Below are 14,547 nucleotides of genomic sequence, written 5' to 3' on the forward strand. Positions count from 1 at the left end.
AGGTTGTCCCTTGGTCCTCCTTCTGTCACCATCTCCCGTTCTGACTGGGCTGTGTCTCCATGCAGCGCCCCCTGCTGGTCAACTAACCCAACTGCACATTGGCTTTCTGTGCTGTCCCTGTGGCTGAGGTCCTCAGTGACGTCGCCCTCATTGAAGAGCAGTTTTTCTCCAAAGCCATCCCTCTGTAAAGCATGACTTGCTCCAAAGCCATCTCTCTTCAGTGAATGACTTCCAAAGCAATCTCTTTCTACTGTGTGACTTGCTCCAACGCCATCTCTTTCTACTGTGTGACTTGCTCCAACGCCATCTCTTTCTACTGTGTGACTTGCTCCAACGCCATCTCTTTCTACTGTGTAACTTGCTCCAACGCCATCTCTTTCTACCGTGTGACTTGCTCCAATGCCATCTCTTTCTACTGTGTGACTTGCTCCAACGCCATCTCTTTCTACTGTGTAACTTGCTCCAAAGCCATCTCTTTCTACTGTGTAACTTGCTCCAACGCCATCTCTTTCTACTGTGTGACTTGCTCCAAAGCCATCGGTCTCCAAACCATGACTTGCTCCAAAGCCATCGGTCTCCAAACCATGACTTGCTCCAAAGCCATCGGTCTCCAAACCATGACTTGCTCCAAAGCCATCGGTCTCCAAACCATGACTTGCTCCAAAGCCATCGGTCTCCAAACCATGACTTGCTCCAAAGCCATCCCTCTCCACTGTGTGACTTGCTCCAAAGCCATCCTTCTCCAATGCACAACTTGCTCCAATTTCATCATCCATTCTTAGTTCAAAGGTCGGGCCACTGTCCATGTCCTCCATTGTGAAGTCCTCGCTCTCTGATGTAGGAAGTAACAGCCCTCTCTCTAGTCTCTTTTTGTCACAGTCTGCCTTCTCTTTGGTCTTGTAAGCTCTCTGAGGTGGAGGCAGTAGCAGACTCCCAAACTGCCATTTAGCAACAGGCACCGGGGCCTGACGGTCAGCATCTCCTCCACCAGCTAAGGCCACTTCTATGGACTTGGCTTTAGCCAGCCTCTCCCTTTGGTCCTCTGGGGCTATGGAGGTGTCTTCTTGGCTACGTTCAGGGCATTGCCATTCCCCATCTCCACTGCCTAAGTGCCAGCCTTCACTTTGAGTTTCTAGGCATTCTATGTGGTTCTTTGGTGCTATGCTAACGTTAGATCTGGAGAATGGTGGTCCACAGGCCCCAGCTCGCTTCTCTCTATGGGGCCTAGGGTGCTCTGTTCTGGGCAAGGGTGGTCTGGAAGGGCCCTGGTTCTCCAAGTGGAAGTGGAGTGAGAAGGTGGGCTCTGTCTCTTCAGGAGAGCTGTGGGAGAAGACCAAAAGCTATCAGTCAACAGAGAAAATGAACATCTGTGTTCTTATTGGACAAGTTCAGGTAGTACCTCTCCGATTCATTAAAACAAAATGTTTTCCCCTACTGAACACAAGCCTGATGCATCTGTCACTCTGAGCAGAAATAAGCTAGGATAAATAAGCTAACAATCTAGGAGTACTAGAGGCTAGTTGCTGTTATGTATTAGAAAGGTGCTCCGATACTCTCACTCTCCAGTGAGGGGGTGTGGAGGGCCAGAGAGTACCTCTCTCTGGGGGTAGAAGAGGGGGCAGAGTCCTGGGACAGGGCTGGGGTCTGAGAGTAGTCCCTCTGGGATGAAGGGTCCCATGAGGAGGAAGACTGGAAGTAGGACTGGGGTCTGGACCAAGGCCTGGCACACAGCACAGAGAAGGATAGTATTATTTATTCCTACATTTTGATTTGGACCAGTAAATGCTAACTATGGCAACACTGAGCATGCAAACCAGGGGTTGAAAAAGTTTGGTCCGGAGTCTGGGTTAGTAGGCTATTTGCAATGCGCAATTCTGTTTACAAAAACATTTCTAAAGGCTTTCCCCACAAATATTGACTGCAAAGTAGGCCTACCTGACAATGATATCATGCTCATTTTTATCAATGGGGAGGGCATTTGTTTTGCTCAATTGAATTAAAGGGCAACTACACCCTCAAAAATGGTGATGTGTTTTAAGCATTGTGGTGGACTTAGAACATCACATTTTTGTTGTTTGTCCTATACTGAACAAAAATATAAACGCAACATGTAAAGTGTTGGTCCCATGTTTCAAGAGCTGAAATAAAAGATCCTAGAAATGTTCCATACGCACAAAAAGCTTACTTCTCTCAAATTTTGAGCACAAATTTGTTTACATCCCTGTTAGTGAGCATTTCTCATTTGCCAAGATAATTCATCCACCTGACAGGTGTGGCATATCAAGAAGTTTATTAAACAGCATGATCATTACACAGGTGCACCTTGTGCTGGGGACAATAAAAGGCCACTAAAATGTGCAGTTTTGTCACACAACACAATGCCACAGATGTCTCAAGTTTTGAGGGAGCGTGCATTTGGCATGCTGACTGCAGGAATGTCTACCCGAGCTGTTGCCAGAGAATTGCATGTTCATTTCTCTACCATAAGCCGCCTCCAACGTCAAGAGGGCCCACCCACTTGGGAGCCAGATTTTTCACACAGGGCACCTTTCCTTTACCGGCGGGCTGTTTGGGAAATCTTTTGGCAAAATTTGAGTAGGCTTTAAACACTTCTCCAGGCACCACTACACCACTACATAGGGCCGATGGAAAGACAGCAGTCACACACAGCATGATACTAAAGGATAAGCAGTCCATTCACTCGGAGTAGTGGCCTGAGGGAACACACTAAATGTATTGGGTAAAGTGTTATGAAATGTCATGTAATATTTTCAATTCTATATAACTGCCTTAATGTTGCTGGACCCCAGGAAGAGTAGCTTCTGCTTTGGCAGCAGCTAATGAGGATCCTTAACAAATACAAAATACAAAACATAATAAGACTGTATGTCCCTTTAGATAAAAGCGACTGCTAAAGGCATATTATATATTATTATAATAATAATATAATATACCATTTAGCAGACGCTTTTATCCAAAGCGACATACAGCCATGCGTGCATACATTTTTGTGTATTGGGTGGTCCCGGGGATCGAACCCACTACCCTGGCGTTACAAGCGCCGTGCTCTACCAGCTGAGCTACAGAGGACCACATAAGAATACAAAAACACAACCATTAGGCTAGGTACACTATATATACAAAAGTATGTAGACACCCCTCAAATTAGTGGATTTGGCTATTTAAGCCACACCCCTTGCTGACAGGTGTATAAAATCAAGCACACAGCCATGCAATCTCCATAGACAAACATTGGCAGTAGAAAGGCGTTACTGAAGAGCTCAGTGACATTCAACGTGGCACCGGCATAGGACGTCACCTTTCCAACAAGTCAGTTTGTCAAATTTCTGCCCTGCTAGAGCTGCCCCGGTCAACTGTGAGTGCTGTTATTGTGAAGTGGAAATGTCTTGGAGCAACAACGGCTCAGCCGCGAAGTGGTAGACCACACAAGCTCACAGAACGGGACTGCCAAGTGCTGAAGCGCGTAGCGTGTAAAAAACGCCTGTCCTCGGTTGCAACAGTCACTACCGAGTTCCAAACTGCCTCTGGAAGCAACGTCAGCACAATAACTGTTCGTCGGGAGCTTCATGAAATGGGTCTCCATGGCCGAGCAGCCTCACCATGCGCAATGCCAAGCGTCGGCTGGAGTGGTGTAAAACTCGCCGCCATTTGACTCTGGAGCAGTGGAAACGCGTTCTCTAGAGAGATGAATCGCGCTTCACCTTCTGGCAGTCCAACGTACAAATCTGGGTTTGGCGGATGCCAGGAGAACGCTACCTGCCCCAATGCATAGTGCCAACTGTAAAGTTTAGTGGAGGAGGATTAATGGTCTGGGGCTGTTTTTTATGGTTCGGGCTTGGCCCCTTAGTTCTAGTGAAGGTCAATCTTAATGCTACAGCTTACAATGACATTCTAGACGATTATGTGCTTCCAACTTTGTGGCAACAGTTTGGGGAAGGCCCTTTCCTGTTTCAGCATGACAATGTCGAGATCGGTGTGGAAGAACTTGACTGGCCTGCACAGAGCCCTGACCTCAACCCCATCGAACGCCTTTAGGATGAATTGGAACGCCGACTACGAGACAGGCCGAATCGCCCAACATCCGTGCCCGACCTCACTAATGCTCGTGGCTGAATAGAAGCGAGTCCCCGCAACAATGTTCCAACATCTAGTGGAAAGCCTTCCCAGAAGAGTGGAGGCTGTTATAGCAGCAATGGGGGGGACCAACTCCATATTAATGCCCATGATTTTGGAATGAGATGTTGGCCGAGCAGGTGTCCACATACTTTTGGTCATGTAGTGTATTTCCCAATCGAAATGTACAACTACTTCTTCCCATTGCAAAACACATTTCACGTTTAGCACACAAAGTAAATTATGATCTAAAGTTTAAATGCAACAATGTTTCACACACAGGTATTTTCCAAAAAATGGCTAACAACAGCAAGCGAGCTGCAATTAACACCACAGTTCCACTCACCAGATGAAGATAATTTGAAACTTAGCTTCTTGTTGAAAGTTATTCTTGAAAAGGGAGAAGCTAACAAATTAGCAAAAACATCCTCTTCGATAACACCTGCTGCAGCCCCTGCAAACTAACCTACAATAAAAGCTAGCTAGCTAGACCTTGGGAAAACTACTGCTTGCTATTGCAGTGACCTGTTGTTTTCCATACATTTTTGTAAAAACGGTCCCACCCAAGTCAGAAAGTGATTGGTTGATTCCACTGTCTCTCCAAAATGTTGCCCTAATACAGTTGAATGGCAAAGCCTTCTATCTAGCTTCTTATGGCCTAGCCAACGCCTGACTTAGTTAGCTAGCTTTATCTATTTAATAACTCTACCTACATGTACATATTACCTCGACTAACCGGTGCCCCCGCACTTTGACTCGGGAACCGGTACACCCTGTATACAGCCTCGCTATTGTTATTTTACTGCTGCTCTTTAATTATTTGTTGCTTTTATTTCTCTTTTTTTTTAGGTATTATTTTTTAAAACTGCATTGTTGGTTAAGGGCTTGTAAGTAAGCATTTCACTGTAAGGTCTACACCTGTTGTATTTGGCGCATGTGACAAATAGATTTATCTCCCTATTTGGACCTTGTTTTCTCTTCAGTGTTAACCCTTTCCTTTCCAAAAAAACTGAAAAACTGAAGAGATTAAATCAGAATATCATTGAAAGTAATAATAATTATTATTATTTTATAAAGGCCCTCATTGTTCCCCACTGTGTTTGGGTTAGTAATCATTTGTAGAGTGGCTTTATTTGCCCTCAGCATGCATTTTTTCACTATTCTGAATGTCTAGAGAATCCATATGTTCTTCTGAAATATGAACACAGAAATACTGGACATTTTGAACTCTTATTATAGTGGCGATTTGACAAAATCACAATCGTCATCTTAAACTCGCATTTTTATGGTCTCTGTCTTGACTCGGTCTCGGACTCCTCGTCCCCCTCCCGGTCTCGCCCCGCCCTCTGGTCTTGACTCAGGCTCGATTTGCTCTGGTCTTGGTCTTGAATCGTCTCGCTTTAGGTGGTCTCGAAAACAACACCGGTTTTAAAGCAAGTTTGTGCAATTCCACACATTTTGCCATGGGGCAGAGGGAAATAAGCTGTTTTACAGCTAATTTCCTGCAATTCTACACATTTTGCCATAGGGTGGAGAGAATGTTTAGTTTTTAATATGACATCTGAGTGAGACTAACAAAATCAATGGGGGCCCCCCCCGGCCGGTAATTCGACCATGATAACAAGTTTAGATAGCTGGCTGCTAAACTAATTTAGCGATCTAAAAATGTTTAGCTGACATGGACTAATTGACTGACTATCAGTGACTGACGTAAGAGAAAAACTGCTGATGCATAACCAAAATCGCAACATTAAGTTGAGACCCCGACTGAACTCCAAGGACCTTCAAAAGAGGGGCCCCGCCAGTTACTCACCCCTGGTCTAGGACTATAGGCGTAATCTGTGTCTGGGAAACCGGCCTATATGTTCTGTGCCTGTTGCATGCACAAGAAATACCACACCAGATGTTTCCTCAACGGAACAATAGTTAATTGAATTTCACCACATGCACCACATTCATATAGTAAGGACTCGACCCATCTGTCTATTCTCCCTGAAGAGGGTACCATCTTACTGCATTTCAGGTTGCTAATGACACCTCTTTTATCCGCCTTTCCCTAACCAAATAACCCATTCTATGCCACTTCATTCTGTACCATGTTTGGATGCTAATGACAACTCGTTTAACACTGCCTGTACGCCCAACCCAATTACTATTTCTATTCCCCTACTACGGTGTCATCTCCTCACCGGTCTGTCTCTCTCCCTCTCCTCTCCTCCTGTGTTCCTCTGCTCCAGCTGGCCTCTGACTGGTACCCTCTCTGTCTGCCGTCATACCTCTCATCTAACATTTGAATAGATAGGCTTTTTTTAAAGTAAGCACAATAGAATAGAGAATAGGATACTTTGTCCATTGGTTAGAACTGAAATGTGTCTGTCTTTCCCAACACCACCAGATATACACACAGATCTGTGAATTTGTGCCTTTGTCAACACATAGTACTTTAGAACCATTACGATCAGTGTAGTGGAGGGTAACATACGAAAATGCCGTTTACCCACCATTTGCGGGAAAAATGCATTGAAAGTAAATTAAGCGTTCCTTTACTCATGAACGGCGATCAGCATTTAACATCTACATCACTGCTTACGATATTGTTTAGAATAAAGAGTGGTGTCAGGTCTATAGAATATGTAGATTACATTTCTGTCTGCGTCCTTCTAAATATCGCACTGCACTATTCAGTCCTTGCTGACTCACGTTGTCTGTAGCTTTGGGCCCTCGCTGTATCAGAGTAGTGGTTGTGGCTCTGGGCTCGGAGAGCTGCTAGGATCTTCTGTCCAGACGCAGACAGAGGCCCTGAGTACAGCCTGTTACTGCTGCAACTGTACCCCTCCATCTCCTCTCCCTATCTGCAGCCCTGTCTGTCTGTTAGCTGCCTACACAACGCACAGGAAGAATATCAGTGTTATGATTATGCTTTCTCTGTACTGTCACTGATCATATCAAGCTGGCTGATAGAGCCCAATTGTCTTCAAATAAATTGCGCCATACAAACAAATGAGAAAAAAACTGTACATAAAACTGAATACTCACACGCACAAAATATGTTTCTATTAGTTGTGACGACATTCATATTTATTATAATTTCTTTTTATGAAACAAACAAATACACAAAGGCGGTTACAGGAACAGCAACAGTAGCAGTAAAACAAGCGACATTACATCTGAATTGAAACAGTGCCACAAAAAAACGGAGATGAGATCCAAGTCATCCTCATCCAATTGTCATTTGTCGGAACCCTCTCTCCATATTGTGTAATTCCAAATCCAAGGTTGAGGGTGCTTGGCATTCAACTGGCACATGGGGTGGCGAGAGGGGAGAGGAGATGGGTAAGCCAGGTGTCATTAGGCAGAGCGGCAACCTTTCTCAGTGGCCACTTCACCTTAAAGCACATCCACTACTTTCTGCTGGATCCTCCACTGTTCTGTATGAGCTGTGTTTAGCACTCACACCCAGAGAAACGGGTCGAGGAGAGGGGAAAAGAGGTGACGTAGGCGGCGGTAAAAGAGCCCAATTACAACTGGCCCTTCTTGGCAGCGGCCGCTCTGCTCTCCAGCTCCTCCACCACTTTGTACAGCAGCCTGGGGTCCAGGTGGAAGTAGACGTACAGTTCCCGCTCTCGCCTGAGGAGGGGGCTGTGGTCCAGCTGGGAGCGTTTACCCCGGACCTCCTCCATCACATCCTGCATCAGCCTGTACAGACAGTTCTGCTGGACCTCCAGGTCTCCCAGCTTCACTGTCAACTCCTGGAGAGAGGAGGAGGAGGAGAGGGTACGATGGAAGGGAAAGACAGGGGAGGAAGAGAAGGGTGGAGGGAAAGAGGCTTTTAGTAGACATCCAGAGAGACACGGTCAGATCACTGCTAGCTTGTGCTGATAACGTAATGAATAGCGGTGACACTAATTTAAAAGTCTATCCTGGACTGAAAGAACAGTACTCAGTATTTTCTAACATCTGCATACCACAAATGGTTATAAGCCTTTCTAGAATATTGACTGACATACAACAGTACTCTACTTTTCCTCCACGTCACACAGATGGTTATGCACAGCTTTATTGACTATAAGACATTTAAAAACTACAGAGAAACTAAAGTGTGTCTCTTTACTGCAGGAAGTAACTGCGATGAACCCCTGTATGGAGCAAGCATGAATTTGCTACATTTGTTACAGAGAGGAAGAAGAGGAGGAGAGGACCGAGGGAGTGAGAAGGATCCCTGTTGACCTGGAAGAAAAAAAACTTGACACCTTGTGCTTTTTACATATTCTACATTACAGAAGTGCCTCATTGTCCAGTGCAGTCAACACAACTATACAAAACCCATATACCAATGCAGTGCTCTAAAAGTGAAGCATCACCAGTGAACCCACAACTAACATAATTCGATTCATTTCAAAATACTGTATTTATCAAACAATGGGCAATTACTCAGGCAGCAGTGCAAATTACATATAAAGCCCATAGGTACTGCGCTACCACTTAATCTCCCAAACGTGTTTTATAATAAAACTCTGCTAACTCACGCTACTTTGAGACGAAGACGACAATAACGTCCATGAGGAAGTGTGTGTGTGTTCAGAAACGTACCTGTGCGTTGGGGCAGAGCTCCTGGTCATGTGACGTCGCCGTAGGACATACCTGCGGCGCCAAGAACAGCTGCTGCAACCCCGAGAAGGTTGCCCGGCGCAACGCCTCGCAGTCGCTGTGGAGACGGGCACCCATGTAATGCTGTTGGCGGGCGGCCCCAGCCAGGGCTTCGCGGCAGGATTGGAGCTCCCCCTGGTGGTCGCGGGCGGCACTTTCCAACCCCTCGTAGGTACGGAAGGGCTCCTCGCGGCCACCACGCTCTGAGGCGTGGCCTGACTCCAGGATCTGAAGAAGCCTGGGGGAGCGAGAGGTGTGTCACATACTGTATATTAGGGCTGGGAACTGCCTGGGACCTGACAATACGATATTATCACGACACTTAGGTCCCGATACGATATGTATTGCGATTTGATGTTTCAAACATATTGCTCACTGTTTCCTGCAGAGAGAAAAGAGAGCATGAGAAAACGAGTTTACATTCAACCTTTTTATGAGTCATAAAAAATGTCACGACCGGCCTGATGGAAACAGCAAATTTCTCAGTAAATTCTACAAATGTCTATGAAAATGAATTATGCGAGAAATGGCAATGGAACCGCTTTTATGCGCAAATAATGACATAATAACCATCATATCAACGTAAACTTGGAGTCACGCGATGATATGGTGAGTGGTCCTCCCACTACAACTTGGAAAAGCATGCAGTTTACAACGCTACAGATGAAATAAGTTATGATGAACTTCACAGGGTGGTGAAAGTGCAAAGTGATGCTTCTTTCCAATAAATATTGAGGGTCTTATTTTGGTGATCTCGCTCTTTTGTCCATAATCTCGCCATGTAGTAGGCTTTACCCGCACTGTATCGGCGAGCTGTTGGCTAGAGCGCACGTGCCAATACCACACATCTTTTTTGTGACAAAACCATCAGTAGAGTTGAAAATGTTGTAATCTGGTATTTGTTCCTCGGTATATGGGAATTGAACCACAAAAGTGATTTTTATGTGCATTATGTCATCACACACAGACTTTTATCTGCAACAAGTCAATTTGATGGAAACATCTCTGGTGGGAAAATGTGCATATTTTATTCATGCGGATTTTAGAGTATTTGCATGAAAATCTGTCGCCAATTGGATGGAAGCTAGTCAGGGAAATAAAAGTGCTGAAAACATTTTGGCTCACTAGTTAAAGAAGATATAGAATGGGGAAAAAGGTTTGGGTGCAGGTAGAGCCGACTAGTGCTAGCTATATTTATTTATTTACAAATCGACACTTGGAGTCAAATAACGATATAATATTGTCCAAAAACTAATATTGCGATATGTAACTATCGATTTTTCTCCCCCATCACTACTGTACAGTATATCAATGCACTGTCATATTACCTTTAGTGTGAGAGAAGCAAATACATCTGGGTCGCCTTCAGTGCAACCTAAACCTGTCCAATAAGAACACCTTTTGGTTTTCCATTGAAAAATATTTTGCTTCCGTATGCCTGACTGAGCACGACCCTGGTTCCTGTCCTCCTCTGATCCCTACCTGGTGAAGGATGCATCCTTGGAGCTGATGATGGACTGAGGACTGGGTCTGGGGTTATGGGACAGCTCAGGTTGCGCTAGGGCCTGGATCCTGAGGGCTGTCTCCTCTCCTCCCTCCCCCAGCCGACCTGCCACCTCCCCAAGCAGCTTCAGCACCTGCCTACCCATCCTCAGCTCCATCTCCTGGGCCAGGAGGAGCAGCTCGAATGAGGCCTTTTGCCGCAGGAGGTGGTCTCGGACCTAGATGGAAAGATGAATGAATGGATGGATAGAGAGACAGAACGTTATCATCCTCTAAGGAGGACAAGAATAGATACACAAAATACATACAAGATGATACTGATTGATTGGGTGAAGACAGTTTCTCACCTGGTGTTCAAAACTCTGTAAATTATGGGAAAACCCATGCAGATATGAACATAGATATTCTAACAACAAGATGAAAAACAGCATTTGTACAAAACTAACTGACTGTACCTGCTCCTGTCTGGAGGTGTAGTACTCCTGTCTGGCCAGCTGCAGGTCCAGGTCTCCCCTCACCACGGGCATGTTGAGCAGCCTGGCACTCTCCCTCAGAGCCGCTGGTACAGGCCCCTGGAGGAGAGACTCCAGATCAGCCTCCACGCCCTGCAGCTCACGCCTAGACAAGGCCTCACGCGCCTGGAGAGCAGAGGAGGAATTGGTGGTGCCCTGGGAGAGGAGAGAGGAGGGTGAGAGGGATAAAGGTTGCATTAGAGACTAGCGAGTGATGAAAAGCAGGTATGATTATGTTGTTTGTAAGGCTGGTGTGAATGTGTACAGACTACAGAGCATGCAACACGTACGAACAAACCCCCAGAGGCAACAGCACTAAAGACTACTCTAGTCCCTAACCCTCTCCAGTGCCTTACCTTGGTGAATGACTGCAGGTTCTTCGTGATCCACTCCAGCCCAACCCTGGCTCCCTGCTCTTCTGCTCTGGCCTTGACCAGCTGGTGCTGGGCCACCATATGACCCCACTGGAGCCTGGCCATCTCCTTCCTTCTCTGCTCTACCACTCTCTCCTCCACCTCTTTTTCATCCTTCTCCTTTATCTCGTCCCCATCTCCGCAGAGGCTGAGGTCCAGGAGCTGGAAGCGTTCGGAGCAGGAGGTCTCCACCATGTTGCTGATGCCCTGGAAGAACTGGCGCTGGGTGAGGGCGGCCAGGGCCTTGGTGTTAAGCTCCTCCTGGTGGAGGTAGGGCTCCAGGGACAGCTGGGAGAGCAGGACAGGGGGCCCTAGAGGGGTGGTGGTGGTCACAGAACCAGAGGCAGCAGCCTCTCCCTGGAACTTTCTTTCCTTGGACTCTAGGTCTATTTTGAGGTATGATCCAAGCTTTTTCACCTCGTTCGTGAGGTTCTGTAGCGCAGCGTTGGTTCCGGCGTTCTCCGCCCCCAGCGCTGCGTTGATGTCCTTCAGCTTGCCGCCGGCGGCATCCTGCTGGGAGGCCAATCGGAGCGCAGCGTCGGCCCGGGCGGTGGCGAGCACCTGCAGCTTCTTGTACCTGCGCTGTTTCAGCTGCTTCTCCTTTTTCAGAGCAGATAGCTCCGCCTCTAGGTCCTCCACGCTCACCTCCCCCTCCGCTGAGGAAGGACCGACCACACCTCCTCCAGCAGTAGGCCCACAGGTCTTGAGGACCTCGTCCAGCGCGGTCCCATCGAGGATGGGCTTGCCAGAGTTACGGAGGGCCTTGAAGGCCTGGGCCTCCTCCGGGGTGAGCACGTTTCCCTGGTTCAGGGTGCGGCAGACGAAGCGCAGGAGTAGGAGGTTTTCCGGAGCGCAGTCGAAGAGCCAGTCAAACTCAGAGCCCTTCAGAGATGGGGTGCCTGGGTAACCTAGACGACCCAACGCCTCCACGAACTGACCACCGTCTAACATGATGATGACAGCACTCTACTGGCTACCACACTGTGATAGAGGCAGTAGGGTCAAGGGTGGGAGTTATACAGATGAGGAGAATTGACAGAAAGATTATCAACGATATTTAAACTGTAAAATCATAATCACTCAATAGAAATTAGGGGTGTACCGGTACACGTATTCGTACCGTTCGGTATGTGGACCTCTGTTCGGTCCACACTGTGAACCTGAATGAATACATAGAAAAATAAATAAATAATGAAACACTAGGCTATGCCTTCCACTGCTTTGTATGCCTCTTGAGTAAATCTGAGCTGAACAAAAACCTTTCAGGCTATTTCATTAAAACAACTAGAGCCTATGCACACATTGTAATCAAAATTCTAATTAAAATGTATTTTTGTGAAGCACATCAGGGAACTAGTTCTGAACGATGACGAGTGGTGGGGTCGATAAACCAGGAGGATTCGCCATCATCGTTTAAATCTCCAGTTTGGGAACGTTTTGGTTTCCCAGTAGATTACAACGGCCACTGCTCAACGAGAACAGCCTATGCAACTGCCAACACCTCAAACATGTTGACACATTTTTGATGACATTACCCCAGTATTCCTACCACCTGAGCAAGACGGAAACGGACCCAAAAACATTTGCTGTCTCCCCCCTGCATTCAAGCTGCCCTTCGCAGCTGATTCTGACTGGGCCAAATAAATGACATGAGCGATAGGTTTGCTTATAGCCACGGATATTCGCCCATTCTCGGTGGTTGAGAAGAATAGGTGGTTTCAGCACCTTGCGAAAGTGCTCCATTCATTACGAACTTTGCCCCCTCGCACCTATTTCAGCAAACAGGAAGTACCCGCTCTATATATGCAAGCTAAAGCCGAAGTTGTCAATGAATTGGCCAATGCACCCTGTGTTGCGCTTACGTTCTGCCCTTGAGCAAGGCAGTTAACCTGCAACAACAACTGCTCCCCGGGCTCCGATGACGTGTTGATTAAGGCAGCCCCCAGCACATCTCTAATTGAGAGGGGTTGGGTTAAATGCGGAAGTACACATTTTAGTTTAATGCATTCAGTTTTGCAACTGACTGGGTATCGCTTTTCCCCTTCCTCTTACTACAGATGGATGGACCTCCAGGGCTAGAGAGCTACTTAAGTGACAGCCCATCACATTACACCGCAGTGGAAACTAAAAGTAGGCCTACTGTGCTAAAGACACGCCCCCTTTATGAGAGTGACACAAGTGACCATATTTTTGCTCTTTGTAAGATAACATTATAGCATAAGCTTATATATTGTCTGAGCCATGTTTACATATTGATTTCACACGCACATTGCTCTTTATTTTAGTGTTGTTGTTGATGAGTAATCCTGTGTTTTCATTTAAGAAAATACAAAGTGTTGTTATTCCTGATTGTGCGCTCATCAGGCATTATATGACTCGTGATCATATATGGAATACCAAGACTTTGTATTTTCTTAAACAAATTAACTACAGTAACTGTTGGCATTTAATTTTCCGCTGTTCAGAAACTAAATCTGCAATAAGTACTGAACCATGGTGAACCGTTACACCCCTAATAGAAATGGTACAATCAGGCAGTGCTCCCCTATATTCAGTTAGCAACGGCGCAGCGCAGCGCCCCCACTGCAGAAATAAATCCTAGGGGAAACACTGATCAAGGCAAGACCATTTCCGGTGGAGAAGACAGTCCCTGAAATGAGAGTCATCCTACCCTGTCTTAACTAGCAATTTATAATGTGAAATCTATAAGGACAAACAAGTTGTCAGGGTCAGAGTTTCTCTGCCCTGTTGATCGCCTGTCTGTCAGTCAAAAATCTCTACTGTTTATTAGATGGGTAATTAGCTAGCTCACGTGTATTAGGAGGCGCGGAAATTGAAAGAAATCACAACAAGGACTAGCTAGCTACTTTACTCATTCAATGGCATTATAGAGCTGATCATTGTAGAAATACTTAACCAAACGTTTGTTTTGTTTAGCAACTATATAACTCGGGTGACACTGAAACTGTCAGTGTAATCAACTTTACAGGCTAGCTAGCTAACGATATAATAAAAGTTGCATCAAGCATAGTTAAGCAAGTTAGCTAACTAGCGTAACCGCTAGCAACAGCATCATTCATGCTAAAAACGAACGCCTGATGTTCGTGAAGTGAATAAATTTTCGAAAACCACCATCAATTCTGAAGCAATCTGTCCATCTGTACTTTCAGTTTTAATTATTATTATACCTTACCAAGTAATTTCGAAGAAGAAATCAGTTCCAGACTTGTTTTTCGACAGTTTCTCTGGTAGAAGGAAAGCGGTAACAGTTCGGCTATATAAATGCGCGCCCATTCTCAGCCAAAATGAACGCACGCTCGCAACATTGCGTATATACG

At 46.0% G+C, this 14,547-nt stretch overlaps 1 protein-coding gene across 2 annotated transcripts; it reads right to left on the minus strand.

The window, feature by feature from the left end:
* Positions 1-7,186: 7,186 nt before the first annotated feature.
* On the minus strand, positions 7,187-14,522 carry haus3 (HAUS augmin-like complex, subunit 3). Of its 2 annotated transcripts, XM_084166026.1 has the most exons (7): positions 14,403-14,505; positions 12,330-12,369; positions 11,153-12,190; positions 10,740-10,952; positions 10,264-10,502; positions 8,725-9,019; positions 7,187-7,883 (listed from the first exon to the last, which is right to left on the minus strand). In XM_084166026.1, exons 3-7 carry the CDS (start codon positions 12,158-12,160, stop codon positions 7,653-7,655), a joined length of 1,986 nt encoding a protein of 661 aa, XP_084022152.1. In that variant the 5' UTR covers positions 12,161-12,190; positions 12,330-12,369; positions 14,403-14,505; the 3' UTR covers positions 7,187-7,652. The 2 variants fall into 2 exon arrangements, with proteins under 2 accessions (XP_084022152.1, XP_084022151.1); XM_084166025.1 differs by lacking the exon at positions 12,330-12,369 and having other exon boundaries at positions 14,403-14,522.
* Between the last annotated feature and the right edge of the window lie 25 nt (positions 14,523-14,547).

Source organism: Coregonus lavaretus, assembly GCF_964263955.1.
Source record: "Coregonus lavaretus genome assembly, chromosome: 7".
Taxonomy (NCBI): domain Eukaryota; kingdom Metazoa; phylum Chordata; class Actinopteri; order Salmoniformes; family Salmonidae; genus Coregonus; species Coregonus lavaretus.

What these genes read in the sequence shown, in the direction of transcription:
- haus3 (XM_084166025.1), bottom strand. Translation starts at nt 12,160, where the DNA reads ATGTTAGACGGTGGTCAGTTCGTGGAGGCGTTGGGTCGTCTAGGTTAC. An exon ending in ACACCTCCAGACAGGAGCAG is followed by an intron (nt 10,503 to 10,739) that starts GTACAGTCAGTT and finishes CTTTCCATCTAG; the next exon opens with GTCCGAGACCACCTCCTGCG. An exon ending in AGCTCTGCCCCAACGCACAG is followed by an intron (nt 7,884 to 8,724) that starts GTACGTTTCTGA and finishes TCCTCTCTCCAG; the next exon opens with GAGTTGACAGTGAAGCTGGG.